This window comes from Pneumocystis jirovecii (assembly GCF_001477535.1).
Source record: "Pneumocystis jirovecii RU7 chromosome Unknown supercont1.4, whole genome shotgun sequence".
NCBI lineage: Eukaryota > Fungi > Ascomycota > Pneumocystomycetes > Pneumocystales > Pneumocystaceae > Pneumocystis > Pneumocystis jirovecii.
Genome location: NW_017264778.1, coordinates 197,884 through 220,685, shown reverse-complemented (window position 1 = coordinate 220,685; position 22,802 = coordinate 197,884). Strand labels below are relative to the sequence as shown.

The window sequence follows — 22,802 nt, the reverse complement described above, 5'->3', positions numbered from 1 at the left end:
GCTTAATAATGTATTTTTTTTATTATGATAAGAAATGTTGATCTCTATAGAATATTTTTGATAGTTGATATTGTTGAAATTTGTAATTTATAATTATTTTTCTTCTGCCTAAATTTAATATTCAACGTTCTTTTGCTGATGAAACTAGGTTTTTTTATTCTAAAGGTGATGAATAAAAATCAAAAAATATTTTTTAAGTCAATTTTCTGGAGGAAATATTGGTTGAAATAAAAGATTTAGATCCTTTGGTTCTTTAATTTTATATTTTTTGAAAGCTTATATAAATTCTAGCTATTTTGGTTCATATTGATGGAAGATATGTCTTAAAATAATTGTTTTCTTGACTTTTGCAGTACTTTATTGTTATAATTTTTAGATTTTTATGTTATTTTAAAAATGTTTTATAGGAATTGTTTATGGATTTTTGAAAAAAAAAAAATCAATAAGATTAAACATATAATGTTTTTTAGAATGTTTTCTAGAAGTTTTCTGGATGATAATAAACATATAAATTTATTTGAATTTATTATTAAAAAAATGTTTATAAATTTTATTTAATGGATATAGATGTTATTTTAGAAATAAAAATATGATATATTAGTGGTATTTATTAAAAATTATTAAAAATGTTTAAAGAAAATTAATTACTAAATTTTATATATTTTTTTGTTTTTAATCTTTTACTGTTTCTAATAAAAATGATATGTAATAATATTTTTAATGTAAAATTTTGGGGGTTTAAAAAAATATTTATTATTTACATATTTATAAATTTATGAAAATGCATATATTATATGTCAAAGTTATAATTTTTTTATTTAATGCTGAAAAGATTCATTTTTGTAATCTATATGGTGCAGTTATTATTTTTATTTAGAATACAAAAATGTTGACAATTTTACAAATATTTATTTTTTAAATTTCATAAATTGCTCGAATATATAATATATAATAGATGTGAATTTAAAGTATGGACAAATATATAGTTTTTAGTTATTATAGTTATAAAATATTAATTTTTAAATTGTTTATAACTTTTTTTAAATTAGATAATATTTTATCCTATTTTTGCTAATTAATCTTTTATTATAATCCTTTAGTTATTATTTTAGATTATATATTGAAAATTGTTAGTTTATATGCATATATATGTATATATATTAATTTCCGAGGTTTAGTTTAAGTATATTAAAATTTATAAATATCTTAAAAATTATAATTAATATATTTATATTTGAGAATCAAAATACTTGAAGCTATTAGAGTTAGCTTTGGATTATAATATAGATATATAAATAATGATTGTAATCTAGAGTATCTTTTTATAATTATAAAATGTGAATTATAAAATATAATAATTTTCGAAAAAAATTAATTTTTTTCTTTATCTAGATATCGTCCATAAATATTTTTATTTTTATACCAATCATGACTATGGGATTTATAATTACTCCATCTTACGTCATCATTTATATTTTTATCTTGATTAAATTGTCGAGGATGTAATTCATGATATTTTTTTTGAGATTCTTTATAATAAGAGTTTGCGCTTTTTTGGGTATCCTGTTTGATGTTTGATGGCTTATCTTGATTAGTAAGATAGGAAGATTGAGATGTTTGATATATATAAACATTTAATCCTTCTTTTGTTGCTTCTTTATGGCTTAATTTAGACTCTACATCTTTTATTTTTTGATTATTAGTTATACATGGAGATGTCTCCTTATAAGTTTTTCCTGTTAATTTATTTTCTTTTATATTTATAATTTTTTCTTTAGGTGTAGTAGGTATATAATTTTCGTAGATTTTTTCTTCTCTATATTTTCGTCGATTTAACTCATGACTTGAATCATACGTATCAAGCATTGACGGATCAGCCGGTAACGGTGATGTATGAAAGTAACTATGCTTAAGGGCATCTAATGCAGAAAATCGCTTATGAGGATCAAGAGTAAGAAGATGACCTAAAAGAGATACCATATAAGGACCATATCTATTTAAGTAAGAAAACTATTTAATATTTATATACAAATTACTTCGAAAATTTATCTTCAAGAGTGCGAAAATAAGTACGAAAAGCTTTTATACTTTCACTTCCTGGTAAATTTTGCCATCCAGGCATTGTAAAGTCAGTTGGTGACCCACAGATTTGAAATATTATTGCCAATTGATCTATATCAGATTTACCTTGAAGGATAGGCTTTTGTTTATACATTTCTCCAAATACACATCTAATTTTATAAATTAAAAAACTTTTCTTTTATTTAATTTACCCAGCACCCCACATATCTATTGCTGCAGTGTATTTTTTTTCCCCTAAAAGCAATTCGGGTGGCCTATACCATCTAGTAACAACACAATTTGTATACTCTCTTCGATCAACAATAGAGTTATCTTTGTTAGGAAAAGGTTCTTCAAAAGTTCTTGCTAGTCCAAAATCTGCTATTTTTAGTATGCCTTTGTTGTTGATGAGCAAATTTGCAGCTATTTACAATTAATTTGATATCTAAAAATAATGGTAATGGACCTTTCATATCTCTATGCATAATATTATTCTAAAATATTAGTAAACAAAATGATGCATTTTAACTAACTTGATGAAGATAGTTTATCCCTTCAAAAAGTTGTTTCATGTAACATTTTATTTGAGCTTCTGAAAAGTTAACTTTTGGGTTTTCTAATAATCCTGATAGATCATGATCCATATATGGTGTAACCATATAAATAGATCCATGTTTTCTTTCTTTGCGGTCTCCTAGTTTTTATTTAATATATATACTTATTTAATCAGAAATGAAATATTTACCTCTGTCGACAATTATATCCATAAGAGGTATAATATTAATATGTGAAAGCATTTTTAATATTCTTATTTCTCGTAATGCAGTTATTGGAAACTAAATTGTTTGGAGAAATACATATTAATATATCTAGACACATACTCCTTCTTTTTCGTTGTGCATTAGAATTCGCTTCATAGCAACTAAATCATGAGTACTTTTTTTTCTACCTTTATGAACTTCTCTTTAATGTTTTAGAAAGATGTTGTTTCAAAAGATTTTCTGTTACCCAAAAGTTCCTTCTCCTAACTTTTCGAGTCTTTCATAATCTCTGGGTTTACTACATCCTTCAAATCTTCTTGATTTATAATCCATAGTGTTAATTTTATTATCTTTTTAAATCATTTTAAGAATAAACATAAAACATATTAATAGTTTAAATTTCTTTATAATAATTTAATTGGCATTTCGGTGTAGTATGTTTAATATTATTTATGATGTCTAAAAATTTTTAAATTTTCTTGATTTTAAACATGTTCGATTGTTTTAAAAATAATTTAAAAATATGTACTATATAACAAAACATGATATTTTTGTGTAATTTATGAATTAATTATATTGATTATTTACATTTAAAAAATATTAAATGAGTCAGCTTGAAAAAAAAACTAAATAGCTATGAAATTGTACATCCTCTACTTTCACCTGGTTGGCTTGGATTTGTTAGTTTTTCAACTTCTACTATGATAAGTTCGAATATCTTGGCTATGAATGATGTAAGAATATGCCAATAATAACAAAATAATAAAATATTTTTACTAACCAACGTTTTCATTATGACGTGCAGATGCTTCGGTCCACGAACATCCCCAGCGTAATGCAAGACTTTTACCATCTTCTGGAGTAACCTGTCTATTTTTTCTAAGGAATATTATTAATAATGTAATTTGAAGAACCTTTGGATATGAAGATCGTTTTTGTTCCCAACAACCACAATTGGTACCCATTCAGTCCCCTAAACATTGTGATTATAGTTATTTGGCTTATTCTAGTTTGGTGTTACAGTATGATCAAGTATTTTGTCACGAATTATTTTAATCATTTGAAAAGAAGATTTAGATGCAATTGAATATACTAAAATATATCCATGCATTCCAATAAAATGCTTAGAATTAAGGATACTATACTCATCCTAAATTAATAAGTGCAATGAACAAAAATGCCCTTTATTTTATACTTGGCCTGCTGTGTCTATAATCTCTGTAATATACTCTTGACCTCTAAATTTTATAGTTTTAGTGAACGTATTCTCAATAGTTGGGTAATAGCTTTCGACTTAAAAATATTAGTAAATAGATATTTTCAAAGGAAATAAAATGCCGAATTGCTTTTTTTAAATTAATATCATTTAATAGAGTATTATGATTATGTTACCCCTTCTACAAATTGAATTGTAAGAGATGATTTTCCTAAAATATTATTACTGATTAAAAATAGAAAAAAAAGCAAACCAACTGATCTAGATCCTAACACTGCTACTTTTCTGGATTTAGGTGGAATCATTTTAGAAAATATTTTTAATTTTATTTTAGAAAAACTTCGGAGAAAATATTTTAAATATATAAAGAAATAAAATATAAAAATACTATATGTATGCATATTTTTATATGAAAATATTATATCTTACATACTTTAACATATATATATATAAAGACACAAATATATTTATGAATATAGAAGGATATGGTATTCGGTTTTTATAACGATAATTTGTAAATGAATATTATTCACGCATAATTAATTTTGATTCAAGGTCATACAAAATTTCTGATATTCTTTGTATTTCATCTGCTACTCCAGATGGTTTTATTCCAAAAGTCCCTGCCGCTTCTTCTATTTTCATGTTAAATTGTGCAAATTCTTGTAGGAATTTAATGATAATATTGTATGAATTATTAGGTAATTTTTTTCGAATATATTTTGATAAAAAATTATCTTCAGAATTGCTGTTTTTTAGGGATAAATGTGTTAACAATATTGCTAAATATCCTGTAGCAACATTATTTTCTGTCTATAGTACATATTAATTAATTAAAATAGCAATTTAAGAAACTAACATTATAAGAATAATCTTTCCATTCATTAAATGTATTTATTAATTGATCAACAGTAACTAACCCTAAGAGTGTATTTTTTGTATCTATTTTTAATGAATATATACATGTGTATATGTAGAATATACCATATTGTTTTAAAATATGATTAATTTTTGATCCTTTTTCTATTATATTGATTAGAAGCCCTAGAGTTAACAAAGTATTGTCTGAAGATTGGTTTGGATCTGAAAAATCTTTTCTTGATATTATGGTATCAATTAGGATTTGTATAAATTTTGAATGAGCCACTTCATCACAAATAGAGGGATTGTTATTAGTAAGATTGATTAATAGACGAAGAGATGATTGAAAAATGCGTGACTCTATACAGTTTAAAATATATTTTAATGTTATTAATACTTACTATATTTTTTTTCAGAGTTATTAAATAAGTCGCTAATAAGTAATGTAATAATAATTGATATTTTTTTTATATGAATATCTGAATTCATGACAAGACTATAATGTTCTATTGAATTTATAATAATCTCTATAATATAAATTTGTTCATTCTAATATTTTATTAGTTTTATAAATTAAAAGAAAATAAATATATAATACTATGTTTTTTTTACATATTTTATCAATAATATCATAAAAAACCGAAATACAGTCAAAAGATGCCATTTTCTCAAGGTGATTTGATGTTTTCCATGTTGATAAAAAAGTAATACTTTTGATTGCATTAATAGAAAAAAAGTAACATGATGACTAAGAAAAGGTTATTATAGTGAATATGGGATTAAAAGAAACCTCTATATTATAGTCAATGTGTAGATTACTAGATTTTACTGTTTCCACTAAATCGATAAGCTATTATTTTGTCAAAATATGATCATATGTAATTAAATGATATACTGAATCATGTATGTATTTACACGTTTTATGGTTTTCTGATTTATATAACTCGATTATGTCTTTATCATATGAAAGTCCTAAAAAGATAATTTCAAATGTAATATCATCTGATATAAGAGCATATGCGTATTTTTTATCCTGGAAAATAAGACATAGTATAAATAAAGTGCAATATAGTATAATCTAAATGAAATAAGTTTCTTATTTTTTGAGTAACTTAATACTATATTTGTATCTTTTTCAAAATTTTCAAGAAGTTGATGATAAAAATTTCCAGATTTAAAATTTCTCGAGAATTCCGTTTCATTCATCTTTTTTGCTAGTTCTATATAACTAATGAAGTCAGTTGAATTGGTATTTATGATTTAATAAAAAAAACCATGATTGTCTGAGTTTCAATGTATTGCATTTATTTAACCCATCTATTAAATATTGTATTTCGTCAAGATATTTTTTATTAATTCCTGAATTTCGAAGTTCATGAATGTTTTTTATATTTAAGTTATATGTTTCAGAATTTTGTGAATTTAGTTTATTATTTAAATGGTTTTTTAAATCAATACTATATGAAGAGAAAATGTTTTCCATATCATCTACTGGTTCTGCAATGAAACTTCTTTGTTTTGCATATGTATTTTGAATATCTGATGTATTTACTAAGTCATTATATATATATATGTTTTGGTGTATCTTCAATGGTTTAGAATCTTCATTCATTGATAAAGGACTAGATAGTTTGATAGACACTGCTTTTGATTTAGGTGTCTCTACGCACGATGGAGACTTTAGTTTGTCACGTTCTAATGAATCTATAATTCTTTGTTTACTTCTTGGTGTTCTTAAAGGAGAGTTATCAAAATCATCAAGAAAATTCCATGTATTATTTTTATGAGATTGATCTTTTGAAAAATCTAATACATTTTTACTATTTTTGTTTGGAGTTTTTGGTGATTCTATTAATATATTATTATTTGGAGATTTTTTTAGTTCGAAGGATGATTGTGTATATTTTGTATTAAAGGAAATTTTTTGATTTAAGTTTCCTGACAAATATTGTTTTTTTGTATTTAAATGATGTTTATTTTTGTTATTAATGGATTGCTTTGAATTCTTAGGTAAAATATCTTTTATTAATGTTAAGTTTTTTGATTTAAGATTTTTTATTTTATCTCCATTTCTATTTTTTATGTTTAAATTCTGTAGCTTAGATTCAGAAAATGACTTATTTTCGTTTTTCTTCTGGTTAATATGTTTTTTCAATGATGATGCTTTCTGTAATTGAGTTTCAAGTTTTTTGGAATTTAAATCGTTTGAATTATTACTATAATATAGATCATTTTCGTTAAATTCCATGTTACTTGTTGTAATTTTGAGTGTTTGATATTTATTTGTTAATTTTTATTGTTAATATAATTATTGTTAAATTGAAAAAAAAAAAATGTTTATTAGTAAAATCGATTCATTTTTGATGTCATTTTTTATTGAATATTAAAGAATATAGCTGCTCTTTCAATAATAATAATAATATTGAATTATTGAAATCATATTATAATTTGTTTTAGTATAAATATTTTAAAATGTATAAAAAATATTTATATTATATTTTTTTGAAGGCTTGCTTATAAATATTGAGCATTTCTTAATAAATATATTTAGTGTATTGTTTTCATTAAAAAAATATTATTAAATTTGTTTTAATGTTTGTAAAAAACCTATATAGTTACATGCTATGAAAAAAAATGTTAATATATGCAATAAAAAGGGTATAATATTATATTTTTGGAAGTAATGTGATTTTATGTTAACTTTAATTAAGTAGAAATAACGATCTAGGTCATTTTTATAATTTACTAAAATATATAATTCTATCACATTCTGTAATTTTATAATATATGTAAAAAACATTATGAACATATTCGATTTTTATTTAAAAATGTTTGTAATTTATGAAAGTTTTGTAATTTATGAAAGTTTGTTTTTTGTAAATATTATTGTAATATTTATAATTTGAATTTTAAATATCATATCTTAATTGAATTACATATTTTATAGTTTAAATTTCTAATAATCACTATCGTATTTTGAAAATAATTTTAATATAGATAATTAAAAACAATATTTTAATAATGTAAGATTTGAATCAATTGACGTATATAATCTATCTTTTTTGAATATTCATGCTTTAGAAATGTTTACAAAACAAGTACAAAATTTCCAGTAAAATAAGTATGATATCTATATAAGGTATATTTATAATTTGTTTACTTTTGAAATAAATATGTATATATTGAAATGATTTTTTAATTAAATATTATAAATTTTCACTGTTATAGTCATTATCATTAGAAGCTAAATCCTTTTTTAAATTTTTATTTGTGTGATTTGCAACTGCATCACATGCGTCAATCCAGTCACTATAATAATAAATATATTGTTTTTATAATACATAAGTTAATACCTATAAATATCTACTGGTGCTGATAAATCTGTCGATATTAATTAAAAGTAAAGAAATATGAAATATAGTACTATGTATGATGCTTTGATGCATTTGTCCGCATACTTTGCATATCAGTGTACCTATTTGATTCGTTTTATCCCTGTATTCCTGTTTACACCAATAGTTGTAAGGTTATCGCTTACATATGACAAACAATACTTTTTTCATGATTGCAAAAAAGACCTTAATATATTTAATATTTTCTTAAAATTAAGTGATTTTTTACAATTGAATGTTTTATCTAAAGGTGCTCTTGGTTTAGGTTTTGGTTTTTTCGTTTTTGTTTTGCGTTTTGTCTAATGAAGTTAATGCAAATACTTCCAGTTACTGAAAAATATAAAACCATTATTATGAATAATTTTTTTTTATTAATAACTTGTTAATTTATTTAATTAGAACGTATATAAAATTTTACGAATATTCAAATGAATAAACCCTAATAAGTAATAATCGTGATTTGAATAATTATATATGTTAATTTTGTTTTTTCAAGGGAAGTAATGAATATATCTTTAAAAAAAATAATAAATAATTATGATTTTTTTGTTGATATGATATTTAGTATATTTTACATGTTGGTAAAATTAATAATTTTTATTTAAAAGCTGATTCATGTAAAAGCTAGTATATGATTAAATGATATTATTAGTATTAATAAGAAATAATAATTGGATAAAACATATAGATTTTTTGTTTTATTTTGATAAGTTATAATAAATATATATTCTTTGATAATACTTTATGTTTTTATTTTTGGATTTTTTGGATTTTGCATATGGATAATTTGGCATTATTATATAAATTATAAAAAAATGTATATATATGATTAAAGTTATAAATTGAATAAATTATATAAAATTTTTAATATTATTAAGATAAAGTATTATACAGTATATACTGCAACTAAAACAATTATATGGTTTTTTAACATATATTGAAAAAACAAGTTTTATCAATGTATAAAGAAAATAATGATTTGAATTGTTTGAATAAATTTATAAATTTTTATATTATTTTATTTATTTATATAAAATATATTAAATATAAAGCTAATATATATATGTTGTATTTTTTAGAAAAAAAATGAGTTTTATTATTTTTTTTGAGATTTTCGAATCAATCCTTTTTTTCTTTTGATTCTACACCATAATCCCACACGATCGTCTGTAATAAACTGCCATAATACATAAATCCAACTAGTATGGTATGGAAGGTTTCTATAGAATTCATTTGCAATGCTATTTAATTTTGGTAATCGTGTCCAAGGGATAAATGGGAAATCTTTAAATAATGTTAAAATGATAATTTTGAACTTTTAAATTACCATGATGTTCATTATGATAACCGACATTATATGTTAAAACATTTAAAATTCCATAATATGAGAATGTATCAATTGCATCATTTTTATCTTTAACAAGAGAAAAATGTTCTGCAATAAAATGTCCTGCACATGGATGAAGTGATCCAGCTAAAAATGAAGAAAGAATAAGATAAAAAAAAGCACCTGTACCTACTAAACGTATTAAAATAATATTAAATAACAATTGAAATAATAAATTAATAATATGTAAAAATGTAAATGGTAATCTTTTTATAAATACTGGTCTAATTGCATAAAAAAATAATTGAAATGTACTATAAAATATAATTAGTAAATGGATTAATATTTCAGAGATATTGTAACCAGAAAAATGCTTTTCCAAGAACATTATTAAGAAGTACTGCTTCTAATTTTGTAGGAAGATCTGCATCTGTTCCATCTTCTCCTAAATATTTGTGATGCAGAAGATGATATGGCTATAATAAATTAGAAATTAATAAAATATATAAATATAATACCTTGAATGATGCACTATATGGAACTCCAATAGGTAAGTTTGCAAAAATGGAGAAATATTGGTTTAATTTAGGTTGTTTGAATACAAGGTTATGTGACAATTCATGTATTGCAAGAAATATATTTTGATTTGCAGTTGCACCAAAAATGTATGCATAGAGAAAAAATTTAATTGATAACCATTTTTCATTGCGAAGTAAATAAGCTGATACTAATTGAAATATAACCACAAAAAATATTATATATTTTGTAAGTGGTTCATGGCCACAAAGTTTTATAACCTTGGAGAATAAATATTAAAATATTGAATTGTAAAAGAATACTTCTGGATGAGTTTTTATTATTTCATGGCGTCTAGTTTTATGTGGTTCTTCTTGATATGTCCATAAGAAGTCATTTAAAACTGGTTTTTTATCTATTTCTTTAATGGTCATATTATTTTTTATAAAAATTTTAAGATATGTTTTTGTATTTTATAAGTTAGAAATATCGATATTTTTTAAATGCATAAATATTTATTAAAAAATATATAATATATAATGTTAATATGATAATTTATATTATCATATAAATTGATTATATAATATATATAATTATGTTATTATAATATAATTAACGATTTGTGATTATATATAGTTATATATGTAAATATTCATATAAATATTTTTATAAACATTTTGTTTTATAAAATTTATATTAGAATTTAAAAATAGTAGAAATATATATATTCATATATATTAGATCATATGCCTTTATATTATAATATGTATTTAAATATTAAACAGTAAAATAAAACAAATAAAACAAAAAATAATCAAGTTTAATTATTCAATATATTTATAACACTCTAAAAATGTTATTGAATATAAATGAGTATAAATAATTCTTAATTACTTTTGTTAAATTTAATTATATATAATTATATATAATGAAGTGTAACTATAATTAATATATTATCATTAACATATTATTAACATATTATAATATTTAATCTCACAATATAAATTTAAATTATGACAAAAATATATATTATTTAAATTATATATTTTTGTTATAATTTATTACTAAAATTTTAAACGGTTTTATTTTATATGAATATGTACTTTTAAAAAAATTAAAAAATTAAAAATTTATAAAAATTATAATCAATTCATTTGGACCATAACATATTAATACTTTTATATAATTATATATATAATTATAATCATAATAATCATAAATATTTTTAACACATCATTTTATTAAAAAACATTTAAATTTATATAAGAATTTAGATAACAAATACAATTATATGTTTATAACATTCGTATAATACTTGATTTTATTCTTTCAATTTTAACATATATAATCACATTTATCGTAAAATTTTCATTATTATCATTATATTAATTTAAATTAGTGTTCATTTATATTTTTTCAGTATTTATCTATTATATATTAATAACTAATAATTAATTTATAATATTAGTATTATCATTTAGTAATAATTTAAAATTCGTTACGATATCTTACATGATACTATTATCACATTTATTATATGTATAAATTATAAATATAAATTACATATATAATTGTCATTGTTTTCTAAAAAACAATAATTATATCTTAAACATTTTATAATATTATAAATATATCAATTTTTTATGAACTTTAAACGGTTAGAATCTAATTATACGAAAAAAAAAATAAAATAATACATTTGTCATAACTTAGATACTATACAAAAAAATCAAACATATATATATATTTAAATTACATTATTAAATAAAATTTCACATTTTAACATCAAATTGAATACTTAATTATTAATAATAATATATTAATAATATTAAAAAACGTTAACAAAAACGGTTAAAAAATAATTGTATAAAAATATATAAAATATATTATATAAAAACATCTAAAAAACAATATTTTACATTTATATTATAATTTATCATTATCATACTATAAAGACAAATTAAACAAAAAAATTCATTAATATAAATATAAATATCAATAACATCGTTAAAAAGTATACTACAAATCTCGTTATATATAATATTATTGTTCAAATAATAACAAAAAACATGTAAAATTTATTATCAAAAACATATAAAAACATGTATTCAAAATTCAAAAAACAAGGGTTTAGGTCAAAGGAATTTTCAATAGTTTTTTCGATGAAAATTAAATCAATCATATTTTATCATAAAAACTAATATTAATATAAAGATGTCGGAGAATACAGAGGTTTTTTATTTTATTTCGAAAAGAAACCATTTAAGTTATTACAGCATGATTTTTCTAATACAGATGCGGGTGGCTCATTAACATTCCCTGTTCAATGTTCAGCCCTTCGAAAAAATGGACATGTTGTAATCAAAGGGCGTCCATGTAAAGTATTTATAGAAAAGTTATCATATAGGACATCTCTATTCGCTAACTATTCAAGATTGTAGATATGAGCACATCAAAAACAGGTAAACATGGACATGCAAAAGTACATTTAGTAGGAATCGATGTATTTTTATAAAACTTATTATAAATTACAAAATATTTAATGCATTATAGATTTTTACTGGAAAAAAACTAGAAGACCTTTCACCATCTACCCATAATATGGATGTTCCTAATATTACTCGTACCGATTATCAACTAGTTAGCGTTTATTAACATATTATTTATTTTAATATTATCAGATTAATATTGATGACGGATTTCTTAACTTGATAACATCAGATGGATCTACTAAGGACGATATTCGGCTTCCAGAAGGAGAATTAGGAGAAAAAATTCTTTTAGAATTTGATGAAGGTAAAGATTTAGTCATTACAGTTGTTTCAGCTATGGGGGAGGAAGTTGCTTTAGGTGTAAAAGAAGCACCTAAATAATTTTTTTTGTTATGCATATAAAATTAAAATAAAATTTCATTTTTTTTTTTTTAAAAATATTACAAATTCAAGCATTTTTTTTCTATTTCTAATTAAATTTACATTTCAATAATCCCAATTATTATCTGAAATAAAATATTATTTATATTATCTTTTTATAAGATTAAAACACCAAAAAATTATAAAATCTCATGAATTCTTATCAATTTGATAAAAATTTAAGATGTGGAGTAGATAACTGTGTTTCTACGCAATATTATGTAGATGCAGGACTAACATATTGCATTAATGGACATCTTATTGAAGTAAAACTAGTAATTTTATATTTTTATACTTTTTTCTTTAGGGAATTGTTGAAATAGATAACACAAATGATTTAACCAGAAGTCAACAATCAAGAAGAAGGAAAATCACATCATCTGGACAACATAAAAAGAAGTCTAGAGGTATAACCGTATATATATATATTCTACTGTCTTTTAAAAACATAGTTCTTTACGGAAATGAAGGAAAAATTATATTTTTGCGTAGTTTTCAACAAATTTTAAGAACTCAAAGCTGGTATCTAATTCACACACATGGAATAACAAACGAACTTGAGCATGGTATTCTTATTATATTCATAATATAAATATAAAATATTTAGCCGTTCGAAATATATGGAAACATTACTTAATATTATTATTATCTAACAAACTGTTCTACAAAAATGCAAAAAATATAAATAAATATCAAAACGTTAGTTAATGATTCAGTATATATATATATACTATCACATTTCTAATATATAAAGAAGTCAATCATAGGAAATCCAAATAACATTATACCTTATAAAGTAATATTACAATTATATATATTTAATGAAATCTTAAAAGTTTAGACAAAAAAACTCCCTAAACTAATAGATACTATTGGAATATGCTATCTTGGACTATTAAATATTAGATCAAGTATTACTATATCAGATCTTTGCAAGTAAAATATTATTTCAATTTTTTCAATAAAAATTAATCGCACTAGTTTAATGAAATCAGGAAAAATCCCATATATGAAAGCATTATTTATAATACCAACACAAGTTCGTAAATCTATGGAACCACAGTATCAGATTGCTTTATCTCCAACGGTAATATATATATATATATATATATTTAGTAATTTTCTCAGATATTTCCATCATATGAAAAAGTATTAAACGTGACATATTCAATCGTTTCTGCGTTTTATGATTCATATAAAATAATTTTCCCACCTTTAAATGTATATCCTATATTGGTATCATATATTCAAAATTTATGCCTTCCATGTAAATTACACACATTTTATTTTTTATACTAAAACTTTTATCAGTAGAACTTATATTACCAACACTAAAACTTGCATATCAATTAAATATTACATTTACCAATAAACCATTAAAAGAACCCAACTCGAATGTCATGCCAGAAGTTATTTTATTAGCTATACTACTAATTTCTACAAGAATTTATTTCGAAATAGACCATTATGACATGGAAAATTTAAAAAATTATAATCATAACAATCTTATGGATTGGGATATATGGATGACTACAATGAAATTATTAAATTATAATAAACTAACACATTTTAATGGCACCAAAACTAATATCAAAAAAATAACTCAAATACCTACAAAAGAATTAGATAAATATCTAGATTATTTAAATATACAATTATTTAATAAATCCGATATAACAGGTATTTATAACTTATATATAGCATTTTTAATTTTCACTAGTCCCTCAAGGAATTTTAAATATATTTCCTTTAGACGTCCCAAAAGAAATAAATAATTCTTTTAATTCAGCACTTGATTTTTATGCATCATTGAAACTATTATACACAACGTATTCCTGCATATTAGAATCCACCCTTAAAAATAAAAAACATATTTATAAAGTCTTTTCTCCTACCGAAAATTTACCAGACATTACTAAAACATTAATTTCAAAAGGAGCAGAAATGATTGGAATTAGTGAATCCAAACTACGAAAAATTATCTTAAATCTAGAAAAACAATGCATTAATTTAAATGATATTCTTAAGTAAAAGTTTATATAATACAAATATAATTATAAGTATACACAGGATATTCTATATATCCCAAAATTATATTATTTACAATATCAGCATTTTTTTTCAAAATAAGCTTTACATCTTTCAAGAGATTCTAAAGTTTCAACACACATCTTTATTTTTGAAACTAAATATAGCTCCAATTCAATATTTGAAGAATCAATTATCGCACAACATCTTTTTAAAGAAGAAAATACATTGTTGGAAGCACATTCTAATATCTGCAAAGATTCAGATAATTCAGAATTTTTCATACAACGAAAAGACACATCATTTTTCTCATAAATATTATTTTCATTTTTTTCTAAACATTCATTAACTGGTCTCAATTTTTGATTTAACTGTTTATTATTGCAATGTTCTTGCTCTGCTACACATAATACACATTCTTTTAAAAGCTTATTCTGAGGGGAACGCAAAAGAGGTATCTAAAAATATAAATATAAAAAAAACGTTAAATATATCCTTACAAAATGAATATTACAACAATCATCTAATAAAGCCCATCCTAAAAGAAGTTTAGAACTTAATAATCTAGAAACATCATCAGTAGAATTTCTTTTAATTCCAGAATTTTCTAAAAAATATTAAACAAAATATATACAAGTATAATTTTACTACCTTTAGTATAAAAGTTCATTTTTTTATATTTTTTTAAAATCGACAAATTTTAAAAATTATTAAATCATATTAATTTAATATTACATATTATAAATAACAAAATTAACATTAAATATCCTTTTCACAATTAAAATATTATAGATATAATTTCATCAAAGATAATATATATATTTGTAATTATATTATATTACTATCATATAAAATATTAATTATAGCAAAAATATTAATAAAATAGAACTCATGGAAAATATAAAAACATATACTAAAATATTATCATTTTAATTACAAACGTCATAAAAAAAATAAAATACAATATAAAAAAACTTAAAAATTAAATTATAATTTTAATAAAAAAAACATACAATTTGCATAAAAATGCCCATAAAATCATAAAAAAATAACTTAAGCAAAAATTACAATAAACTTTTACTAGCAAGTTTATCATACAAAACACAAATCAAACATTTTAACAATAATTAAATTCATAGATTATAAAAATTTCAATCTCAAAAATAACACTTTTTATGATTAAAAACTTTTTTTAAAAAAATAATATAAAGTAAATTGTTATATTCACTACTATCAAAACTATTAATTATAAATATAAGTTACTAAAAACATTTAAAAATAAGTTCTTTAAAATACTGATATCAATTTATATGATTTAAATTATAAATTACTCTATTTTTCTTATATCACAAATCCATTCAAAAACAAACATTCAAGAACAAAATATAAAAACTCATATATATAGGTCCATTTACTAAAAACTATAAATCTATTATTTTGTTTTTAATCATACTCTATTTTTAATAAATTTGAATTATATATGATTAATTTCTAGAATATAAATTTTAAAATAAAATACATTAAAAAAACCAATAAAAATAATATATAAAATTTTAAAAATCTAATAATTCAAATCCAAAATAATCATTTATTTCATAAAAATATCCATATGTATTATACAACATAAACAATATTAAAAATTGTCTTACAACAATAATATTAAAACATTATACTTTTTTAAACGATAATAATAATTCATTAATACTAGATTAATATTATCAAATATAATACTTTACAGATATGTTTGACATAATATCATTACTTTTTTCAAGTATTTATTTGCTTCTTTATTAATTTTGTTTATTTCATACTATGCATCTTTAATTTAGATTTTTGAACCAAAATATATAACAAAAAGAATCTTTTGTAATGGAATATATTGAATTTATTATCATGTTTATATAAATGCAATCTCAATAATACATTTCTTTAGAATTAAGTCTGAAATTTTATATTAATTTATGATCATTATTATAACTTAAATACTACGTTACTTTTTATAATTTCAAAAATTATTTATAAAAATCATTAAATTCTATATTCTATAAAATAAATAGAAATGGTAACTTTTAGTATTTTTTAAAGACATAAAATAATGCTACAGGTTATACTTGCAGCTTCAATATGCACTAGAGGCGGCAAAGGTAATAGATTTTTTAACTTTTTAAAATGTCATTAAAAATAAAAACAAGCTATTCTTTCCCGTCAATTCAGAGATATTTCAAAAGCAAGAATAGAAGGACTATTAGCAGCATTTTCTCAACTAACAAGTACTGAAGCACACCATACTACTATTGAAACTGATTATATACGTTATGTCTATCAACCTTTAGAAGAACTTTATATGATTCTTATTACTAATCTTCATTCTAATATTTTGCATGATATAAACACTCTTCATCTTTTTACTCAAACAGTAGTAAATATATGTCGTTCTTATGATGAACAAGAAATTTTACGTAATGCATTTGAGTTACTTAATGCTTTTGACGAAATAACATCATTTGGCTACCAAGAAAATCTTTCTTTTGCTCAAATAAAAAGTTTCCTTGAAATGGATAGCCATGAAGAAAAAATTCAAGAAATAATTGCTAAAAATAAAGAATTAGAAGCAGGTGAAGAACGCAAAAGAAGAGTAAAACAATTCGAGCTACAAAGAAAAGAATCATCAAAAAAAGGATTTAGTAACTTTCAATTGCTTTCTAATAATCAGTATCAATTGACTTCTTATTCATCGTATAATACCGATTCTGTCCGTAATGTAGAAGATAACCAAAATCAAATAAACAAGTAAATATTTTTGTTATCATAGTTATATATTTAATTTTATTAGACCATCTACATTAAAAGGCAAAGGAATGCATTTAGGAAAAAAGCCTAGACAGTTTGATCTTTACGAAACTACTAAACATAAAGACTTAAAAGAACATATATTCATAGATGTTGCTGCAAAAAACAATGTTAACAATACTATATTCACAGAAGATATTCAAATTAAAATGTACGAGGATATTTATATTGTAAAAACAAGAGATAATATAATTGAAAATTTAGAAATTAAAGGAGATCTTCATTTACATGTATTACAGCAAAATGTTGCATTCTTCCGTCTTTTTCTCTGTGATGATGAAAATAAAGAAATTGAATACAAAATACATCCTAACGTTAATAAATCACAATTTTTATCAGATAAAATAATTGCTCATCGTGATTCAACAAAACCATTTCCAGTTAATACATCTCTTGGTGTATTAAAATGGAGGATAAAAAAAAATAAAGAAATCAACTTACCATTTAATGGTTACTAATTCCAAATTCTTATAGTATATTAATATCATTAGTTAACATCCAATCATATAACAGCAACGGATATATAAATATATATGTAGAATATGAACTCACATCAAACAATTATGAACTGGAAAACGTGATAATATTTATTCCATTTCAGTAAAAACTTAGTATTTACTAAATATTACATTAACTTAATACCAGATCTTATTCTGCTATTCAAGAGACCAGTGAAGGAATTACTGTAAACCACGAAAAGAAATTTTTAGAATGGCAAGTTTCAGAAATAAATTATCTTAATAAATCAGACAGTAAAAACTTCACAATAAAAAGTGATAATATTGAATCTTGTTTCCCAATATCTGTTAATTTTAGCATGAAAACACTTATATTTAATATCGATGTAAAAAACATTTTTGTTATAATAATTTTTAATAAGATCAGGTTGTTAAAGCTGAATTAGTAAATACAGGAAAGACGCTTTCTTTCTCTAAATCAATAGCAGTATCAGGGAAAATCCTTATTAAATAAGTTTCTTAAAAATACATATATTTATTATCAAAAATTAAATGGATTTTTTCTTCAATTAAAAATAATAATTAAAATTTAAAACTTTATATTTTTTCTATGTTATTTATGTCTTAATTATATAATATTTTTTAAATTATTCCAAAACATCATTTTTAAGAAATAATATTTGGTTTGAATTTGAGATTAAAAAAATTCATAATCTTCAAATATATATTATATATTAAATATTTTTGTCAATTATTTAATTATTTAAAACATAATGATAAACATATGTATATTTAAATTTTATTCAATACAAGTCAAAATTCAACTATAAATTTATATACTGTTAAATAATCATTTTATAAATTGTTTTTTTTTTTTTTGAATACAAATACATATAAAAATAATTAAAATCCATAAAAACAAAAAAGAGAATCAAAATAATTATAAATAAATAACTCATTTTTTTTTTAAAAATTATAAAATATCCATAAAATATAAATAAAAGCATACTACCAAAACATATAGTACTAAATTATCTAATTCTTATTTTCAAACACTAGAAAAATCTACAAATAAACATATCTAATGAATAAATATTATTCTATAAACATTTTAATAAAAACGAAGCTCAACATTATTCCAATTATTACAATCAACTCCCATAAAAAATAACCAAATAACATAAAATAATCTCAATAAAACAACCACAAACAAGAATAAAAAATATGCATATAAAATAATATTACATCTCAATAAACCTTAAAATCATTTTTAATTGGTATCATGTATTAGTCACTTCTAAAAAATAAATTAAATAACAACAATAAATATTAAGTGTTGTTCTGGTCAAATATACTAACAACATTTTCATTATTTCCTCTCATTAAACTCGAAGAATCTGAAGGAATAAAATTTCTATTTAAAAAACACTGTTGCCCCTGATAGAAAAATGATATAGAATCTTGATATGCAGGTGGTGTAAGAAGAGCAGACTGATAAGCTGGAGGAGGTGCCAATGTCCCTACCATTGGTGCCAATCCCCATTTTTTTACATTAGCTTCAATGAAAACAAACCCATATTGACCGAAATTCACATGAATTTGACATGGACCATTTGCACCAACAGTAGGGAACAAATTACTTTTCAAGAGCTGTGCAGCATCTTCTAATCTTTTTCCGTTTCTTGTAAAAAAAACAGTGCCAGTCCGTGGTTTATATCCAACACCAACAACATCACCTTGTCTAAATCCAGGTCCATAAGATTTACCAGAAAATGGTTGATTATTCCTCTTTGAACCATCAGAAATATAACCAACAGAATGTTTATTCCATCCTAGAACTAATTTAGCATTAAATAAGCTAAAAAATAACAAACCAGGTAATCGATATAGAGGATAAGGTTTTGTCGTCAAACCAATAGAAACAGTACTATAATCAGGAAAATCATGCATTTTTGCTTCCCAATAATATATTTCATTTGTTTTTGGAATAGGCAAATTCGTTTGAACACTACATTCACTATCATAAAATGTTATTTCCGTCCTAGCCTCAACAAAACAATTCATGTTTTCAAAAAAAGCCTCAAATTCCCAAGCAGAAACACCCTTTTCTTGAATAGACATAAATTGAGAAAGACTAATATCAGTTAACATACTCCCAGGAGGATTTGCTTCTTGAAATGCTAATATAATATCAATCACTAAAATATATCTTATAAAATAAAAACCTTTTGCACGGAAATAAGATTCTATCTCTTCCTCACTAGCTGTTTGCATCAATACAGTTTCTTCATGCATTAAATCTTCATGCTGCTCGGAGTTTCCGTATCTTAGAAAAACTGGATTATGATAACGACAATTTATATAATATATAATAAAAACAAGAAGAAAAACGCCTAAAGCACCGCTAAGTGAAAAAAAAAGAAGAATTAGTAATGATGAAGATGATATAGTAGATGTATATGGAGTTTCATTCACATATAAAGACATTTTTCAAAGAAACTTCAAGTCAAAAAAAGCTTTAAACACTATGAAATCAAAAAAATCTAAACAAGCTACTTCAGAAATATTACTTATTTTTAGGCTTAATCAAACCTTAAAAAATTAATTTTAGAAATAATAAATTTGAAACAATTTACAGAAACATCGACAAACCAACACTAAACAATTTAAAAAATCTTTAAAAAAATGAATAGTAGAAATTTAACAGAAAATGAATTAAATATACTTCATTCATTCGAATCAATAACTCAAATTAATGATTCAAAAATATCAATAGACATTCTTGAAAATTACGAATGGGATTTAGAGGTGCGATACTTATAATTTTTTTTTTTAACTCAATTTAGAGAGCTATATCATCAATTTATGAAAACCAAGCACAAAGAGATATAGAAACATCGGAAAGTCATGCATTTAATTCAGAAAATATAAATTTTACTCATAATTCATCTCAACGATCTTCTGAAATCTTAACTACTAATACAAATCGTATAATTTCATTAATTTTTATACTTATTATCTTCCCGTTTTCTATATTGTACAAGATGATATCAAAAACAATACATTTTTTTGCAAAAATGTTTCCTTTTCTATCCAAATTTATAGGACTTCATCCTTCAAATTTAACTACTGAACAAATTCAAAAATTTATTAATCCAAGAAATACATCCGAAAAATTTATTCGAGAATTTGAAAAAAAGTATGGAACTATACATATTCCATTTTTTGAAGGAGGATATACAGAAGCATTAATATCAGCGAAAAATAATTTAATGTTTCTTATGATAATCTTACAAAGTGATCTACATGATGAAACCAGCACTTTTAATAAGTAAATTAACATAGTTTTTATCTTCTGTAACATTTTTTATAGAATTACTCTTACAAATGAAAAATTAATTCAATTCATTGTAAATAATAATATATTAGTTTGGGCAGGAAGTGTCCATGAGCCAGAAGCTTTTCAAGGTATACAGAAAAATGAAATGACACCCATTTATCTAACATCGGAAGTATCAAATAGTCTTAATTGTACACGGTTTCCATTTATTTCAATAAGTATTTCACATTTACATAATTCTAATACATCAAATATATCATCATTGGCTCGTATAGAAGGATTCATACTACCAGGTGACATGATTGCAACTCTAGAAACATATATCGCACAACATTTTTCTAGAATTCAACAATTAAGAATTGCAAAAGAAAAACAACTTATTGCAAGACAAATACGTACTCAACAAGATAATGCATATGAAGCATCTTTAGCTATTGATAGAGAAAGAATGTTACAACGCAAAGAAGAAGAAAGGCATAAAGCAGAAATAGAAAAAAAAAAACAAAAAAAATTAAATAATGCCAAAATTCTTGAAGCAAATAGAACTCAGTGGAAAATATGGAGAGCATCTAAATTATTCCCAGAACCTGCTTCAGGTTCTCCACACGTTGCAAAAATTAGCTTAAGATTGCAGAACGGAGAACGTATTGTTCGAAAGTTCGATAAAAATGCATCTATCGAAGAAATTTATGCATTTATTGAATGCCGTGATATAAATACAGACAAACTCCATAAACCATTAGAACCACCATCAAATTATATACATAAATTCAACTTCCAATTAGTATCACCTATGCCCCGACAAATTATTAAACAAGATACTAAACATAAAATATTAGAAGAAAAAACCCTATTTCCTACTGGAAATATTATAGGTAATTTTAACAAATCCTAGTATACCAATTATATGTTCACTAACTATTTTAAGTTGAGGATCTTGATGAAGAAAAAAGTGATTAAGTAATTATAAAATAATTCACAAATTTCTAAATCCTAGATATACACTCCCTTATAATATTAAAAATAGCTACAACGTTGAATATTAATTTAAAAATCATTATTTTGTAAGTATAAATCCTA

At 22.2% G+C, this 22,802-nt stretch overlaps 12 protein-coding genes across 12 annotated transcripts; 5 read left to right on the top strand and 7 right to left on the bottom strand.

The window, feature by feature from the left end:
- Nucleotides 1-138: 138 nt before the first annotated feature.
- On the top strand, nucleotides 139-601 carry T551_01002 (uncharacterized protein; the record flags this gene model as incomplete). Its single annotated transcript, XM_018373265.1, is given in 6 exon segments — nucleotides 139-148; nucleotides 199-248; nucleotides 377-384; nucleotides 408-461; nucleotides 471-539; nucleotides 568-601. Coding segments are annotated over 6 exon segments (225 nt in total).
- A 770-nt stretch (nucleotides 602-1,371) lies between these two features.
- On the bottom strand, nucleotides 1,372-3,155 carry T551_01001 (uncharacterized protein; the record flags this gene model as incomplete). Its single annotated transcript, XM_018373264.1, has 8 exons — nucleotides 1,372-1,993; nucleotides 2,037-2,231; nucleotides 2,274-2,484; nucleotides 2,528-2,555; nucleotides 2,595-2,755; nucleotides 2,807-2,897; nucleotides 2,943-3,024; nucleotides 3,070-3,155. 8 exons carry the CDS (start codon nucleotides 3,153-3,155, stop codon nucleotides 1,372-1,374), a joined length of 1,476 nt encoding a protein of 491 aa, XP_018230432.1.
- Nucleotides 3,156-3,456: 301 nt separating this feature from the next.
- T551_01000 (GTP-binding protein rhb1) lies at nucleotides 3,457-4,343 on the bottom strand (the record flags this gene model as incomplete). Its single annotated transcript, XM_018373263.1, has 6 exons — nucleotides 3,457-3,545; nucleotides 3,604-3,692; nucleotides 3,737-3,795; nucleotides 3,844-3,972; nucleotides 4,018-4,115; nucleotides 4,292-4,343. 6 exons carry the CDS (start codon nucleotides 4,341-4,343, stop codon nucleotides 3,457-3,459), a joined length of 516 nt encoding a protein of 171 aa, XP_018230431.1.
- Nucleotides 4,344-4,563: 220 nt separating this feature from the next.
- On the bottom strand, nucleotides 4,564-7,147 carry T551_00999 (uncharacterized protein; the record flags this gene model as incomplete). Its single annotated transcript, XM_018373262.1, has 9 exons — nucleotides 4,564-4,851; nucleotides 4,898-4,980; nucleotides 5,023-5,259; nucleotides 5,301-5,448; nucleotides 5,498-5,647; nucleotides 5,690-5,749; nucleotides 5,795-5,932; nucleotides 6,019-6,127; nucleotides 6,174-7,147. 9 exons carry the CDS (start codon nucleotides 7,145-7,147, stop codon nucleotides 4,564-4,566), a joined length of 2,187 nt encoding a protein of 728 aa, XP_018230430.1.
- A 958-nt stretch (nucleotides 7,148-8,105) lies between these two features.
- On the bottom strand, nucleotides 8,106-8,345 carry T551_00998 (uncharacterized protein; the record flags this gene model as incomplete). The annotated part of the gene is made up of 3 exons (XM_018373261.1): nucleotides 8,106-8,208; nucleotides 8,253-8,280; nucleotides 8,324-8,345. The coding sequence occupies 3 exons, from the start codon at nucleotides 8,343-8,345 to the stop codon at nucleotides 8,106-8,108; spliced, it is 153 nt and encodes a 50-aa protein (XP_018230429.1).
- Nucleotides 8,346-9,387: 1,042 nt separating this feature from the next.
- Nucleotides 9,388-10,568, bottom strand: T551_00997 (uncharacterized protein; the record flags this gene model as incomplete). Its single annotated transcript, XM_018373260.1, has 5 exons — nucleotides 9,388-9,575; nucleotides 9,619-9,932; nucleotides 9,982-10,094; nucleotides 10,137-10,415; nucleotides 10,458-10,568. The coding sequence occupies 5 exons, from the start codon at nucleotides 10,566-10,568 to the stop codon at nucleotides 9,388-9,390; spliced, it is 1,005 nt and encodes a 334-aa protein (XP_018230428.1).
- Nucleotides 10,569-12,348: 1,780 nt separating this feature from the next.
- Nucleotides 12,349-13,007, top strand: T551_00996 (eukaryotic translation initiation factor 5A; the record flags this gene model as incomplete). The annotated part of the gene is made up of 5 exons (XM_018373259.1): nucleotides 12,349-12,366; nucleotides 12,411-12,515; nucleotides 12,569-12,637; nucleotides 12,688-12,774; nucleotides 12,816-13,007. 5 exons carry the CDS (start codon nucleotides 12,349-12,351, stop codon nucleotides 13,005-13,007), a joined length of 471 nt encoding a protein of 156 aa, XP_018230427.1.
- A 191-nt stretch (nucleotides 13,008-13,198) lies between these two features.
- T551_00995 (uncharacterized protein) lies at nucleotides 13,199-15,077 on the top strand (the record flags this gene model as incomplete). The annotated part of the gene is made up of 10 exons (XM_018373258.1): nucleotides 13,199-13,312; nucleotides 13,354-13,453; nucleotides 13,499-13,612; nucleotides 13,654-13,745; nucleotides 13,801-13,842; nucleotides 13,888-13,982; nucleotides 14,028-14,133; nucleotides 14,175-14,313; nucleotides 14,358-14,726; nucleotides 14,767-15,077. The coding sequence occupies 10 exons, from the start codon at nucleotides 13,199-13,201 to the stop codon at nucleotides 15,075-15,077; spliced, it is 1,482 nt and encodes a 493-aa protein (XP_018230426.1).
- Nucleotides 15,078-15,154: 77 nt separating this feature from the next.
- Nucleotides 15,155-15,744, bottom strand: T551_00994 (uncharacterized protein; the record flags this gene model as incomplete). Its single annotated transcript, XM_018373257.1, has 3 exons — nucleotides 15,155-15,532; nucleotides 15,575-15,681; nucleotides 15,726-15,744. 3 exons carry the CDS (start codon nucleotides 15,742-15,744, stop codon nucleotides 15,155-15,157), a joined length of 504 nt encoding a protein of 167 aa, XP_018230425.1.
- Nucleotides 15,745-17,169: 1,425 nt separating this feature from the next.
- Nucleotides 17,170-18,896, top strand: T551_00993 (coatomer subunit delta; the record flags this gene model as incomplete). Its single annotated transcript, XM_018373256.1, has 6 exons — nucleotides 17,170-17,218; nucleotides 17,267-17,864; nucleotides 17,908-18,374; nucleotides 18,416-18,524; nucleotides 18,570-18,768; nucleotides 18,810-18,896. The coding sequence occupies 6 exons, from the start codon at nucleotides 17,170-17,172 to the stop codon at nucleotides 18,894-18,896; spliced, it is 1,509 nt and encodes a 502-aa protein (XP_018230424.1).
- An 815-nt stretch (nucleotides 18,897-19,711) lies between these two features.
- On the bottom strand, nucleotides 19,712-20,869 carry T551_00992 (uncharacterized protein; the record flags this gene model as incomplete). Its single annotated transcript, XM_018373255.1, has 3 exons — nucleotides 19,712-20,214; nucleotides 20,257-20,562; nucleotides 20,608-20,869. The coding sequence occupies 3 exons, from the start codon at nucleotides 20,867-20,869 to the stop codon at nucleotides 19,712-19,714; spliced, it is 1,071 nt and encodes a 356-aa protein (XP_018230423.1).
- A 198-nt stretch (nucleotides 20,870-21,067) lies between these two features.
- Nucleotides 21,068-22,617, top strand: T551_00991 (uncharacterized protein; the record flags this gene model as incomplete). The annotated part of the gene is made up of 3 exons (XM_018373254.1): nucleotides 21,068-21,190; nucleotides 21,229-21,713; nucleotides 21,756-22,617. The coding sequence occupies 3 exons, from the start codon at nucleotides 21,068-21,070 to the stop codon at nucleotides 22,615-22,617; spliced, it is 1,470 nt and encodes a 489-aa protein (XP_018230422.1).
- Nucleotides 22,618-22,802: the final 185 nt, after the last annotated feature.